Source organism: Equus asinus, chromosome 25, assembly GCF_041296235.1.
Source record: "Equus asinus isolate D_3611 breed Donkey chromosome 25, EquAss-T2T_v2, whole genome shotgun sequence".
In the NCBI taxonomy this organism is placed as follows: Eukaryota; Metazoa; Chordata; class Mammalia; order Perissodactyla; family Equidae; genus Equus; species Equus asinus.
In genome coordinates, this window is record NC_091814.1 from 26152881 (window position 1) to 26167874 (window position 14994).

A 14994-nucleotide genomic window follows, 5' to 3' on the forward strand; every position below is an offset into this window, starting at 1 on the left:
GCCACCTTGCCAGCCCCTCACCCTGTGCCTGTATGGAGAGCGGATGTTTAAATACATGTCTTCATTACATGGTCCCAGTTGTCCTGTCTCTGCACAACCCCAGTGCATGTGCCTGCATTAGAGCTGTCTGCCTTCCTCTGCTGGATTCCAGATGGCTCTTGTCCTATTCTCTTTGGGCAGGGCTCACTCAGTGAATATGAATATTCATGAAACGCCCAAAGTCATCTAGAACTATGAGGGACAACACTGAAAATTGAGATCAATGAATTTAGACCTCAAGGAGAAGAACAAGAGGGAACCATTTGTTTTTGCAAAGTGATTTTCCCCCTCAGTTCTCCTTAAGTAGGTTAATGCATATGTATGGGGTACAGCTAAAGCACACCAATAGATTTTGCTGGTGTTTAAGAACCATTTGAAGGCGTAATTTCCAGAGTAAGAGAAACCCAGAAACACCTCTTGGAATGAACATCGAAATGAACGATTATTCCTCTCTCTGTTTACCTGACGAAGGACCCTCTCTCCCCTTGAAGGGAAGTGATGTTCTTGTGTTGGGCTTATGCTAGCCAGCACCTATATAAGATGGGGCCTGTTGGCCTCCCTGTGCACTGCACGGGAAACGTTCTGCCTCCTACTCTGAGATGCCAATGTTTCTGTGTTCCTAATGTTCCATGTTTTCAAGGTGAGGGAGACTTTGGCTGCGGAGACGGGGCTGAGCGTCCGTGTGGTCCAGGTGTGGTTCCAGAACCAGAGAGCTAAGGTAATCTGCTTCTTACTTTGGTCTGTCTCTGTGGGGCTGGTTTCCTGAAATAATAGCAGCAGGACATTGTACTTGCTGACAGGGTTTCTAACCTGAGCTCATTAGATAGAGTAGTTCTCTTGATTCAAAATTCTCTTAACAATAGTCATTCCAGTCACAGCAACCTGCAGAAGGGGAGAGACAGGGCATTTGTTTTAGTGCGATGGCTTTTATTTTCCTAGTGGCCATGACTGTGAATCTGGCTGGCCGTCTGCGTGAATAAATGTTTTTCTGTATCTTGGTTAGAACAGGTTCTTTAATTCATATTTATTTAACCCAGATACCAAATTCTTCTAAAACTTCAAGGATAGACCTACCTAGCACACACATGACTGGTGTACATCAACATTATGGCACGGTGGAATGAATGCCTTTACTTACCTCTCCTGTGCCCCACCCCCCAGATAGGCCCAAACCATCGTATTGTCCTCTGGATCCTACCAAGGTCGGTATTCCCCTGCCATGGTCTTTTATTTATTTTAGACCTTTTACTGGTTTATTTTCCTACCCCTAAAAATGCATGTATCCTGTAGCCCATTTTTCTAGGACCCTGCTCTTCAGTGGGTGATAAATTAATCTCTCATTATCTGATAAGGTAGCATTTCCCTAAGTGAATTCCTCAGTACAGGGTTGTTGATGTGTATTCCTTCCTGAAAGGACTCTGTGGTTCAATAGATTTGAGAGGCCCTGTAACCTGTGGATTCGTAAAGCAGAGGAGTTTGAAGCTCTGAGAAATCTTTCAGTAAAGAAATTTTTGTGTTAAACCCAGTGTTTTCTCCACATATACATATATCCACACATATATTCAAAATTATTAAAAATTAATGTTCTCAGAGAACCCTAATGTTCTACAGAATGCAGTTTGAGAAACATTGGGTTAAAATTTTCCTTCCAGGAAGTGTGTGTGTTAACGGTGCTTTGGGAGACTAGAGCATGAATCTCCTGGTTGGCGTCTCAAACACAAGGGCAGCAGATAGGGGAGTGGATGGGGAACAGCCTCATGGCTCGTCCCAGATCACCCTGTCAGCAGCCCCTTGCTGCATATCTAAGCTGGGCTGTAGACCCCACATCCCCACACTGATACCTCACATAAAACTGTCACAACATAAGCAGCAAGTTTTATTTGCTGAGAGGAAATCCCTGCTCTTGCTAAGGCAAGCCGTGTGGTCGCTTCCCGGCCAGCTGTCTTTCCGCTGCTGTGAAGTAAAAAGCCCTCAGCTGCGAGGCATCCAACTTAAGGTGCTGTTCCTCAAGCCCAGCTCCTTTACTGAGTAAAAACTGGGGAAATGGTCCTTCCATTGTACTTGCAAGCCCTTTTCCCCTTGGCGGGAAGCTGTGGCAGGTCACCTGACTTCTAATCCTCTCGTCCTCTCCTCATCAGATGAAGAAGTTGGCCCGGCGGCAGCAGCAACAGCAGCAAGATCAGCAGAACACCCAGAGGCTGAATTCCGGTGAGCTGGCAGCTCCTCCCACCTGTCCTTGCGGGAGTCCAGGCCTCTCCTGCCAGAGGTCACCAACCACCCAGCCCCTTGACTGACATTTCTGGGCTCCAGGAAGCCCAGCCCACACCCACTAGGGAGATGGGATTTTCCAGTGAAGACTGAGCCCTGAGGAACAGTGAGAGGGTTGAGGGCACTGAGCTGCAGGCCCAGAACTGCTGATGGGAGGTGGCACTAACCTTATCTAAAGCCCCCTCGCCCTGACGCTGCCACCGTGTCAGGACTGGGTCAGGACCACCTACAGAGTGAGAGACCTGCCCAGTTTTTCATCCTGCCTGGTCCCCCTCCTTCCAGGAGAATCAATTTAACAGAAGACAACTCTGTGACTTTACTTCTTTCCAAAATAACGTGAAATGATAAAAATAAGGATAGTAAAATAATTATCCCCTCCTTTGTTGAGCACTTCTGTAGTTCCCAAGGTCACTCACCCCTGCGGACCTGACTCTTCCAGCCACCCCGCCCCAGGTGAGCGGAGAAGTTTCCAGCATCCCCATCTCACAAATGAGCAGACAGAGGCTCTGCAAGACTCACTGTGGTGCTAGATGAGTAAGGGGTGGACCTGGGACTGGAACCCATCTCTCTGATTCTAAGCTCCACTGGCCATGCTGCCTCACCTTACCCCTACCTGCACGCACCTTCATGTGTCGTTGTTTTTAATAGGGGTGGTGTGAGGATTGGAGAGGGGGTGAAGACGGTTAGGTTGTGGGAGCCTTCAAGGAAGTTAAAAAGAAAAAAATCAAGAGTAACTCTGTTAGAACAATGTCATTCTTAAAGGGATATGCCCCCAACTCAGGCGTCCAGCAGAATTCCCTGAACATTTGGTCGGTCTGTGCCCCAGAGCAGGCATTCTCACACTTGGATGTGAACATAAATCACCTGGCATTCGGTAAACTACAGATTCGGGTTCTTAAGGTCTGGGTGGGCCCTGCAAGTCTGCATTTTTAACTAATTCCCCTTGCTGCTGGTCTGTGGACCACACTTTGAAGGCTGTGGAATGTGACATTGGTTCTCAGGCCCCTAAACAAAGCCCCTTGTCCTTGCTTGGACTCTGCCTTGGGCTTGACACCTGGGCTAGGCTCAATCTAGAATTGGACTCTTGCAGCAAAGAGTTCCCTTAGTTTTTTACTTTCTAGGCCAAACAGTATCTTAACAGCAGGATAGATGCTCAGGGAGAAAAGTGAAACAGAGATATGGGTGCTGGGGAAGGGTGGAGCTGCAAGCTGGTCAGGAGACCTGAATTCTGCCCCAGCTTCACCCCCAGTGCTGTTTGATCTGGGACCAGCCTATCCGTCTCTTTGTACCTCAGGCTATGTATGCCTAGGGTGGGGTGATAATGCCTGCCAGCCCTATGGCACAGGGCCCCTGTGAAGTTCAGAGAGGTCACAGATATGAGAGGGCTTTAGGAAGAACCATGCATGTTGACTCCATATAGGCCAACACACTCAAAGGGACAAGAGTGCATCAAGGCATTATGAGAACACAAACTCATAGTGCTTGGGACTTTGAAGAATTCTAAGGGCACCTCCTAGGGTCAACTTAAGAAAGCAGAGCCTGGTAGAAAATAGAGTCTCTGGGAGTTAAAGGAAATGTGTTCGGAGAACCACAAAGACGTGGAGGCGGGAACTGAGTCCTCTTTTTCTCATAAAATTCTGCACACACATATAGCAAGTTGTAGTTCTAAAGCACACATGGAGTGCGCCTGAAGTCTCATGGAGACTTCATATCAGTTCCCTGAGGTTGGCCGGGCCAGTGTTGTGATTCCCACTTGACTGATGGGCTCTGAGTAGCGTAATGCTGGAAAGAGCTTTAGATCATGCCCTTCGGTGGCTGTCAAATGCCTTTGTTTTAATGATATATTTCAAGGAAGCTCTCCAAGGCAACTGCCCGCCCCATCCCTATCCTTGCTAGGGCCCAGGCTGGGACCCACTGATGCCACCTCATCCTCTTCCATTCTAAAAATGAGGAAACCAAGACTCAGGAAGTAAAATGATCTCGCCGTGGTCACACAGATTGTGTGGTCACCAACCTCAAGGATGGCCCTCCGTGATTCTTGCCACCTGGTGTTCACACCCTTGTGTAGTCCCCTCCGACACTGAATAGGCTGACCTAGGATGTGACTTCCAAAACTAGGTCATAAAGCATGGTGATTTCTGCCTTACGCTCTCTTGGAGAAGCTCTGGGGAAGCTGGCTGCCATGTTGTGAGGACCCTTAAGCAGCCCTGTGGAGAAGTCCATGTGTAGGGGCAATGGTGGGCTCTCGGATCCAGCACATCCCACTCCAAGTCCAGGGCTCCCTGCATTCCACTCACCTGCCCCTCTCCCTCTCTTTTCTTTGTGGAGCAGTAGCAAAGGCCACTGCTGGGAAGGGACACATGGAAGGGAGGATGTGAAGTTTAGAACGTGTTCTGTGGCCCTCCCCCGCAGCGGGAGATGCTGGGCTGCATGTGGAGAATGATTTGCCTTCTTCTTTGGCCCACAGGTCAGACAAATGGTGGTGGGAGTGCTGGGATGGAAGGGATCATGAACCCCTACACGGCTCTGCCCACCCCACAGCAGCTCCTGGCCATTGAGCAGAGTGTCTACAGCTCAGATCCCTTCCGACAGGGTCTCACCCCTCCCCAGATGCCTGGAGACCACATGCACCCCTATGGTAAGAGCAACTCAAGACCCACAGGGACCTCTCACAACTTGCTTGTGTGAGTTTCTCATTGCCTTCCAAACATACCTATGCAGTGGATGCTCACTGAAGCTGCAAAGCAGAATAAGTGCTCCATAAAAAGCTGCTAGAAACACCTAACCAATGACTATGGAAGAAAAACCAACACACAGAGTCATCAGTGATGTTTTCATATATTCTTCTTTCAAAGCTTCTTATTTGTTAGTTTTAAATAGGAGGTTTGTGCTTTCATTGTAGACCTGTTTGTTGTGACTGAATTTCCAAAGTCTTTCATTTCATGCCAGGTATCCCACTTCCATGTTTGTAAGCAATATTTGCAGTGATATAGACAGAAGGCCTTAATTAAGCAAACTTTTGCATAAAGAAAGAAAATATATAAGAGCACAAAAAAAAGTGTTCTAATTGGACTATCCTGTCATGGATACTAGTAGGTGCTCTAATGTAATTCCTGAAACAGAAACTGACTTGTGAAGTGAAAAGCACCCTCGATCCCCCTCCACCTCACCCCTCCTTGGGTTGCTTCGGCTGCTGGGTATGTGGATAGCTGGGGACTGGGCATCCTGATGGGATGGGCAAGTTCCGGAGTGGAGGGCTGAAGTTCCATCTCAGGGCCAAATATAGGGCACCACGCTTTTATACAAAGAAAGTGAGCAGCCTGTGTAATGCATTCGTCCATACTGTGCAATCTGCAGTAAATAACCCTGAGAGCTAAAAATAAAGTTTTATTCAGCAAGGCTTCAAAACATTAGTATCAGAGACACATGCCTCAGCTCACAGATTTTGTCAAGCAACTTCTTTTTCACCTTCATTTAAAAAAATTCTATTTATTATTAAAATCACCCCTATTTTCCCATGTGATGCATTCAGCAAATGTTGATTAAGATCTGGCCCTTTGCAGAGACTTCATTGACGAAGCTCCTTCATTCACACACACGTAGATATACAGTGCACGCTCCAGTGATGACCATACTCTGCTTCTTTAGAAGACACGTGTTAACATCTGTACTGTCTTCACATGACAGCTCAGAGGAAACAGGACAAATGACTTTTTTGCAAATTTTTAAATTTTTAAAGTCCTAGGGGTCTTGTTACATAAAGGATTCCTATGATGAATCCTTTAGTAAAATGAATAATTAAAGCCACATGACAAGTTTTATAAACTCCACTGTCTCCTCTCCCATTTATTTGAAGTGGAGATAAAATGCATGTGCCTCTAGGTTCTGGTCACAGCGGTCTCCCAGCTGTTCCACAGTGTGCCCTCCTGGCTTCTCTGTCAAGGGTGTAAAGTACTCGAAGGTGGGCACCTGACCTTCTTTTCTTTTGCAGGACTGATCTGGGGAAAGAGCAGACACTCAGTGTAATCTTGCTATTTGAAAGGTCAAGTGTTATCATAGGAGGTTTCCCGACCCTCATCCACAGAGCTGATGTTTATTTTTCTTACCATCGCTCTTTCAAGAACCATTTTTGCCTCAAATCCTCCGGGAAGCCTGTCCCTGTCTCTCTGGCCTGGGGTGCTGCCACCTGCCCATGCCCCACACTCACCATCTGGACATTCTGACGTTACTTATGCTGCACTCAACTTAGCCCTTGGTCATCTCCTAGTTTATGTTGTTTTCAGTGCTTACACCTTATGCATGAGCCCCCTAAGGAGACTAGAGATCTTTTGTGGCTAGAGATTAGCTCCCTCCTATTTTCTCTGTAGATGTCCTCCCACCTCCACCCCCTCTCCAGCCGCCAGTAGAAAGCTTCACCTGGGGGGTATGCTTACGCCACAGTCGCTGAATTCAGGTGAATTTCCTAGCGCTGGAGTGAGACTTTTTCCAGGCCCTCATGCCAGTGTTTCATCTCCATTTCAGGTGCCGAACCCCTTTTCCACGACCTGGACAGTGACGACACCTCCCTCAGTAACCTGGGTGACTGTTTCCTAGCAACCTCAGAAGCCGGGCCCCTGCAGTCCAGAGTGGGAAACCCCATTGACCACCTGTACTCCATGCAGAATTCTTACTTCACCTCTTGAGTCTTCCCCCAGAGTTCTGTGGCTAGGCTCCCATATGGAACAACCACGTTATGTGCGGGGTCGGCTGGCTTTAGGATGGGGATGGCCAGGGAAGAGGTGGGTTGGGGAGGGAGTTTTGTTGGGGATGCTGTTGTGAAATGATATGGCGTAGCTCGGCATTTCCAAAGACTGAATACATTATGGATTGCATAGTTTAATGTTTCTAATAAGAGTCTTAGCGTTAGGTCTGAAGATGTGTTTATCATTAAGGACAGGGACTTTTAATATAGACATTCTCATGCAAACTAGATACCTAGAGACTAGAAAACAACTTCCCACCATTTTGGGGAAGCTCTTGTCAAGAGGTGCATATGTCTATCCATCCATACGCCCATAGACAGACAGACAGACAGATAGATAGATGTGTGCGTGAGTGTGTAACCTTTCATACTTTATCATCAAAGTTTATTCCTAATTATAACAGACACCAACTGTACAGCAAAAGTAACTTTATTTTCAGTGTGAACTATATTTAAGGAAATTCTTGATGCACTTAAGTTATAAAATGAGATAATTTACTTTTATAAACTTTAGTTTTAGTTTGAAGAGACTTGTCGGCAGGGCAGAGAGGGCTGCTCCACCAAGCCCCATAGCTTTGAGTGCTTGAGTGAATTCTGTTTTCAGAGAGTGTCGTTGAGGTCTGGAAGGCAACTCTGTATGGCTGACAGTGTTCTCTCTTGGATTTTTGCTCTCTTTAAGGTTGAATCACTGGGCTTGGGTGGGACAGAATAATTCCTAATGATGTTCCTGGAAAACGTAAAGCCTAGACTCTTTGGCTTTCTTTTAAATTCTGACTTGTGCTTATTGGACAGCGCTAGGAAGTCAATTCTGCTCTTGAACTTCAGCATCTGCAAGTGTGGGATGAGGCTGATAGTATGTACCTACCTCACTGGGGGACACAGAGGCTTAATTCACCCCCAGGACATGTGAGCAGAGCTGAGACTAATGTCTGATATTTGCTTAAAATATGACCAGACCAGTCACTTGGCAAAGGAGGACACCTGGGCTGCAGAGCAAGAGGACTCCTGCGCCCTGAGCACTGAGGGCAACTGCCTGTCATCGTCCCTTCTGCAAAGGCTGGGCTGAAGATACCAGCTCAGGGCGGCTCGAGGGGATGCCAGAGTCCTTCAATGGGGAGAAAGTTGCGGCTGAGGGGATGAGGGAGGGCATCGTGGTGTTCTATCCCAGGGGCTGGCAAACTACAGCCTGCAGGCCTGTATTTTATAGCCTGCCGGCTAAGACTGGTTTTTACAGTTTTAAAGGGTTGTAAAAAAAGAAAAGGAGGAGAATGTGTGACAAGTGTATATGGCCCAGAAAGCCTAAAATATTTACTATCTGTACTGTCTGGCTCTTTTCATAGAAAGTTTGCTGGCTCCTGTTCTAGAGGGTCTATTTGTTAACAACCTCCTGGAGCTCAAAGGGGCAGAGGGGGTCCCGGGGAAACCCAGGGCTCCTCCTTCCAACTCACTTTTCTGACCCTGAGCACAGAAGACCCAGCTGGCATTGTACACAGGGACAATTCCACACCCTGTTCTCCAATTGTGGTGCTAGGATGGGATACTTCTGTGCAAGGAGGCCTCCTGAGAAACCAGAATGAGTTGATGGGGGAAGACAGAGGGTCAGCTTGGCTCCTCTTAGAGGGGCTGGGATAGGCTTGGCCTCACTCCTGGGGATGTTATCAGTCATCAGAGCCTTGGACCCAGGGACTCGTCCCCATCACTGACTGCAAGGCCAGAGGGAGCACGCCCCCTTACAGTAGAGTCTATGTTGTGTGATTTTTGTGCTCTTGTTTATAATTTATGCAAACCACCAAGAAACCCAAACCAGTCTGGCGAGTGAAAATCATGCAGATGCTGCATGCCTCCTCAGGCTTCTGTGGTAAAAATCAGTTGGAGGATGTAGCAGGTACTATGTGAGTGAAAACGAATAGAGATCCTTATTCCACTCCCTAATGGCATACCAAGATGAAATTAAAAACCTCTTACAAATGACCTGTTGTTTATTCAGGGGCAAGGGTGGTGGGTAGAGAACCAGGGGACATGGATGTTTTGCCCACAGGGGCATGGGGAGGGGCTTATGGTGAAGCTTTACATGGAGGGAAAGAGTAACTGTAAGAAAACGCAAGAAAGGGGTCTTCACCCTCCTGCCAAGATGGACTCAAAGACCTCAGTCCTTACAAGAACCCCTCCAGAAGGAGGCACTGGGAACATTCCACCCTCACCACCACGTTCACCCGAGGCAGAACAGTTTGCTGTGTGCATCGTAAGAGCATTTGCTTGGAAATCAGAGCAGAGTCATGGAGCAAGAGGAAGATTCCTTATGCAGGCCTGAAGACAGATGCCCAGCCAGGGTGGGGGCAGAGCAACAGACAGTGGCTCCCTTGGTAGACTCTCAACAATTTTAAATGTGACATATGGCTGGGTGATAGTTACAGCTATGAAGAAAAGAAGTAAGGAAACAGTATGGATGTAAGACCACAAGACATACTCAAAGGGTGGCATCAATTTTTGTCTTCTCTCACCCACCTGCAATGGTTCAGACCCTTCCACCCCCACCTCTGGCTCACCCACCCCATGTGAGAAGCTGGCTCTGCCTCTTGCTGAGGGCCTGGAAGCAGAGAGATGTGAGTTATAAGGCCAGGCTGGCAGGAAGAGCCCACCAAGGAAGCCTGTATCTCAGACTGGCCTCCACTGGGTTAGCCCTGGTTCCATCTCCAGTTCCCAGAGAGAGTTTAGGCCTGAGACCCTTACCCCTCATGTTTGCCTAATTGACAATTGACTTATCCTTCAGACGGTTCTTATCCTTATCCTTTCACAATTGCCTAATTGGCTTATCCTTCTGAATCAGCCCAGACTTGGCCTTCTCTCAAAGAAGCCTGCAAAGCCAGGTTAGGTGCCTGTGTGGAGTAACTGGGCAAGGCGACCTGCTGCAACAACTCCTGCCCCCCACCCATTTTATAATAGCTCAAACACAAGATAAACTTATATTTTTGCTCACATAAAAAACCTGGGAGGGAGCTCAGGTTAGAAGGACACCTCTCTTCCACGCATAATGATGGCTGTGCTCTTGGCTTCTAAGATTTCCCTGGGGATTGGCTGTTTCCATTCTTCTTTTCTCTTTTCCCCTTCCAGCTGAAAGTGGGCAAGTCTTGATCCAAATTCCAGCTCCTCCGCTCACTAGCTGTGTGGCCTTGGGCAAGTTCCTTCACTCTGCTGAGCCTCTGACGACTCATGCACAGTACGGGCATGGTGTTTGTCACTAGCTGCCACGGAGGGGTTATGAGGACAAGTGAGATAAGACGTTCAAAGCACTCAGCCCCGCATTGGGCACATGGAAAGTGCCCGATGTGTGTGAGCTGCGGGGCCAGGGGCCAGACCCTGCTCTCGGGGTTTGGTCATTGATGAAAGGCTTACGGGAGCCTCAGACCATATTTGAGAAAAAAGAACACACCCTGGTTCACCTGAGATAGGCAGGCGCCTATCATGTCTCCCCATAACGTCTTTCAGTCTCACTGGAGATCTTATTTAGCCTCAGTTACAATTGTGGGGAATGGTACGTTTTTGTTTTGTATTGTTTTTTAAAGGCATGCAGATAAAATTCCAATTCCAAAGACACATTAAGAACTCTGACCCCCAGTCAGGTCATCAGAGATTTCTCCAGCCATCTAGTCACTTTCCGGCTCACACAATAGGGCTGAGATGAGAGTGAGAGCCAGGATCCGTCGGCTGACTTTTCTGAATGGGAGAATTTTGAGTTGACCTAACGTAAATCAAAAATGGGAAGAAAGTGGAATTTGTCAATTCCAAACCCAAAGACAAAATAAGTTTGTTTTTAAGTGAACTGCAAGTAAAGTCAAAGTATTTTTCTCTTCTCCCCCTCTCCGATCCCCTCACATATAAATGCAAATATATTCAGTCAGTCCAAACTGGGCTGCAGACTGACAATTTAACCAGGATAAAAACCAAATTAATACCTTGTTTTCCTGAGCTCTTTTGTTTACCATGTTGCAACATTCTGTTCAATGACAAGAAAGGGAGACAACCTTTAGGGCTCAAAAGAAGGCCTTGAGATGTTTATGCTAAAAATATAGTCCCTCTAGACCTGAATGAGGTGGACAATTGGAGATTCCCTGCCTTGAAGTTTATGTCATATTTGAAGTTCCCTACATGCATAACCTTGAGCAAGGCTCTGAGCCTCCATTTCTTCATCTATAAAATGGGGCCAATAACACTTGCCTGTCTTACAGGTTGGTTGTGAGCATGAAAGGAAATAGTTAGGAAAGAACTTTGTAGACCATGAAGTGCTGTGCAAATAGGAGGGCTTCTTAGTATCTTGTCTCAGGAAGCACACACACACGCAGATGGGCCCCTTGGGGAGCACAGCATCCGTGTGAGCAGTGTCCTCCTTGGGTGGATGCCCACAGCAGGGAAGGGATGCCCCAGATCAGAGGGAGAATAATCGTTTCCTCTCTCAGCAGCTGTGGATTACTGCTGCCACTGCCTGATGGGCCTTCTCCCCTCCAGGGGAGCATTCTGAGGGAAAAAAAAAAAACAGCCTAGGGTGGCTCAGCCCCTAGTGGATGGTGCATTGACTAATCTGTCACTATTTTTCATCTTCCCCTGCCACCCCCTGTGCCTAAGAAGGGAAAAGTTGAGCCTGCCCCTGATCTTTGGTGGGAGTGACCCACCCTAGATAATTGTGCCGCTGACCAATTTATCTGGTCCTTTTAGCAGCTTATTCATTCATTTAGTTCATTCATTTAATTCACTCAATAAGTATCTACTGCACACCTAGAATATGCCAGGCTCTGGGATGGGTCATAGAAATAGAGGTGAGCAGAAAGAGACATTGGCCCTGCCCTCATGGAGATTATAACTTAGTGGAGGAAATAGCCATTAACCAAAAATGCTAATAAATTTAACTTGCATTGTATTAAGAGCCACAAGAGGAAAGTCTTAGAGCTGTAAGAGAGAATGTAGGGAAGTATGACCTAGTCGGGAAAGTCAGAGAAGGTTTCTCTGAGCGAGTGATGATGGAGTGAGGACTTTATTCATGTCTCCTAGTGCCCTCCGCCATCAAGTATAATTCTGTTTCTCCTTTCTGCAAGGCCCTGTTCTAACTGCCATGGGTGGAAAGAATCTGATAAGCTAATGCCCTCCAAGGTGTTCACTGATAAGGTCTAAAGAAGTTGCTTATAGAGTCTTATAGTACAAAATGCCTTCACAATCAAAGGAATGGGACACTGTCACTCAATCAACACATGTTTATTAAGCCCCATGGTGGATAGTTGCTGTTTTCTGGCCTCTCGGCCTCCATTCAGTCTATTTCTGATAACATCACCTTGATTTTCTGAGGGACTTGACCTTCCTCCATCATGTGTAGATTTGTGGGACTGTAAATCAAGGTGACTGGGCTGCTGTAACCAAGGAGCAGGCGCCTGTAACCAAAGCTAGGCCAACAACCCTCTCCCAGGACTTGAATCTGAGGGAGTGGCATAAGGTGGGAAACTTGTTTGGAGTTGCTTCATTTCTGTAGGTGCACCTGACGAGATGGCCAAACAGTTCCTGTCGCCAGGCCCCCAGAGCTGCTCTGCTCCCTATTTGTTGCCAAGACTGGTCTCCCAGTACCCTGTGATTCCATGAGCAATCTTCTCTGCTATTCCAATAAAGACACTTTTGGGCTCAAATGAGTTTGTTTCAGTTGCTTGCAATCAAAAAACCCTGACAGAAGTTACATACTACAATTTTTGTGTTGTTTTACATTGTACACAGAGTGTGTGTGTGAGTGTGTGTGTGTGTGTGTTAGCTCCTTGCTATGACCCTCTGGATTACATTGGGCAGGTATTACTTCCTTCATTTTATAGATGAGAAACCTATAACTCAGAGAAACTAAGCCTAAGTTTGCAGAGCTAGTTAGGGTCAGAGTTGAGTTTCTAATTCATTTCTCCTGAGTCTTGGTCTTCTGCTTGTTCCCCAGCTCTGACTTCTAAGTGGCAAGGTCGGTAGCAGTCTTAGGAGCACATGCATGCCCAGGTAGTGTGAGAGGTACAAGGAAGTCATGATACCTCTCCTGCCTACAAGGAGCTTACAGTCTAGTTGAAAGTAAAAGATGTGCACATGAACTCAACATGTATAACCACATGTGACAAATGTCAGACTGCTGGCATAATGTGTACCATGGGCATGCAGAAAAGACAGAGGTTATTGGGAAAAGGGAAGGGAAGAAGAGGCTTTACTAAGAAGGTGAGGTTAGAACTGAGCCTTTGAAGATGGGTAGAATTTTCATAGATTGAGAGTAGAAGGGAGGGCATTTTAAACAAAAGGACCAAAGTGGGTAAAAGTACAGAGGGAAGGATGCAAGGCATGTTCAAATACCATTCTGGATGGAGTGGAGGGTTGACTAATGGTGGAATTTGAGGCATTGAGTGAGGTTGATGGTGAAGGTCTTGGTGATAGGAGCTTGTTGCCAATAATTCATTAATACCGATCAAAGACACCCTATTTCAAAGTTTAACTGAGGCTGCTAGCCATGTGCCGTAATTTATTCTTTCCTAAAATAAACCCTCCATTTTTTTAAGCTGGTACAAATTTCCTTGGAATAAAACCTACATTTCCCAAACTCCAGTGCAACTAAGTGTGTTCATTTGACTAAGTTCTGACCAGTGAGATAACCAGAAGTCTCATATGGCATCTTTGAGGTACCTTCCTTAAAAGACAAGTAGCATGTGCCCTTTCACTCTCTATGTCACTTTCTTCTTCCTCGCTGTAATACAGTTGTGATGGCTGGAGCTGGAGCAACTATCTTAGGTCATGAGATAAACTTGTGAATGGAGGCTGCACGTGGTGAAACAACAAGGTGGAAGGAGTCTGGATTCCAGAGGACTTCTGGGAGCCAAGCTGCCATTCTGGCCCTGAACTCTCTAGGTCCTGATTTATATATGAGGAAAAAATAAACTTCTTTCTTTTTTTAAGTTACTGTTGTTTTGTGGTTTTTTTGACTCACCTCAAAATCTAATCCTAAGTGGTACACAAAGCCAAACCCAGTTAGGATGAAATCTAAGCCCATTTTCTTCCCCTGATGCTACTAAGATAAAGAATGAAAGGTCCAGACAATATATTCCTAGATCACGGGAGTCAACTGAGGCAAGGTGGATAGAGGGTGCAATGATTATCTTGTGACTTTAGACTTTATATGATCCGAAAGGCACAGGCGTTAGAGCTGAGTCCTCTTATCCCTTTAAGGACAGGAAGTGGCTTGTTTATTCACCCACCTCATCTCAACCAACTTCTCCAATTATCCCTGTATATATTTGGGCATGTACAACCAATGTGGAATTTGATCAGATTACCCAGCCTCCTGAAGGAGAAGGAAGAGGCAATTCTGTACAGTCTCATACAGATCCATTATTCCATACATACTGGGTACATAGTATAGACACACACATGTATTTACATTATTTCCATACACAAATGTATGTACATAGTATGTATGCACATATACACACATGATTCACATACAGATATGTGTGTGCCTAGTATGTATACAAAAATACACCTGCACGCATATTTATGAGGAGGTTTGGCCAGAAGTCACACTCCTATGGCTGACCAGGTATTTTCTCTTAATCCTAGCTCTAAGCTATCATTTGGACAAAGCCTGAGAACAGTTATGTGTGTGTGTTGGGATATGGGAGTTAAAGAGAATCAGAATGCTCTTTTCCTTTCCTAGGATACGAAAAATGCTTCTTCCAACCATCTGCTGTTATTTGGGGGAGAAAGCAGAAATCGGGAGGTTGAAGCATTACTCTAAAGGAGTTTGCTCTCCTCTGAAGTAGGAAAAATGACATAAAGACACCAAAAGCATCAGGCCTGTCCCATTCTACCTTGAACAGAGAGGCCTGAGAGGAGGACCAGTTTACTAGTATTAGGAGAGGATTAAGATGTTTGGGAGGCCAAGCGGAATTAAT

General features: G+C 46.3%; 1 protein-coding gene across 2 annotated transcripts in view; it reads left to right on the forward strand.

Moving 5' to 3' along the window:
• Window positions 1-9013, forward strand: part of LMX1A (LIM homeobox transcription factor 1 alpha) — a 153884-nt gene extending 144871 nt beyond the window's left edge. For both annotated transcript variants that reach the window (XM_070497586.1, XM_044758573.2), the window contains exons 6-9: window positions 680-757; window positions 2178-2247; window positions 4775-4945; window positions 6829-9013. In XM_070497586.1, coding sequence (XP_070353687.1) covers window positions 680-757; window positions 2178-2247; window positions 4775-4945; window positions 6829-6989 — 480 coding nt within the window. In that variant the 3' untranslated portion in view covers window positions 6990-9013. The remainder of the gene's footprint in view (window positions 1-679; window positions 758-2177; window positions 2248-4774; window positions 4946-6828) is intronic.
• Window positions 9014-14994: the final 5981 nt, after the last annotated feature.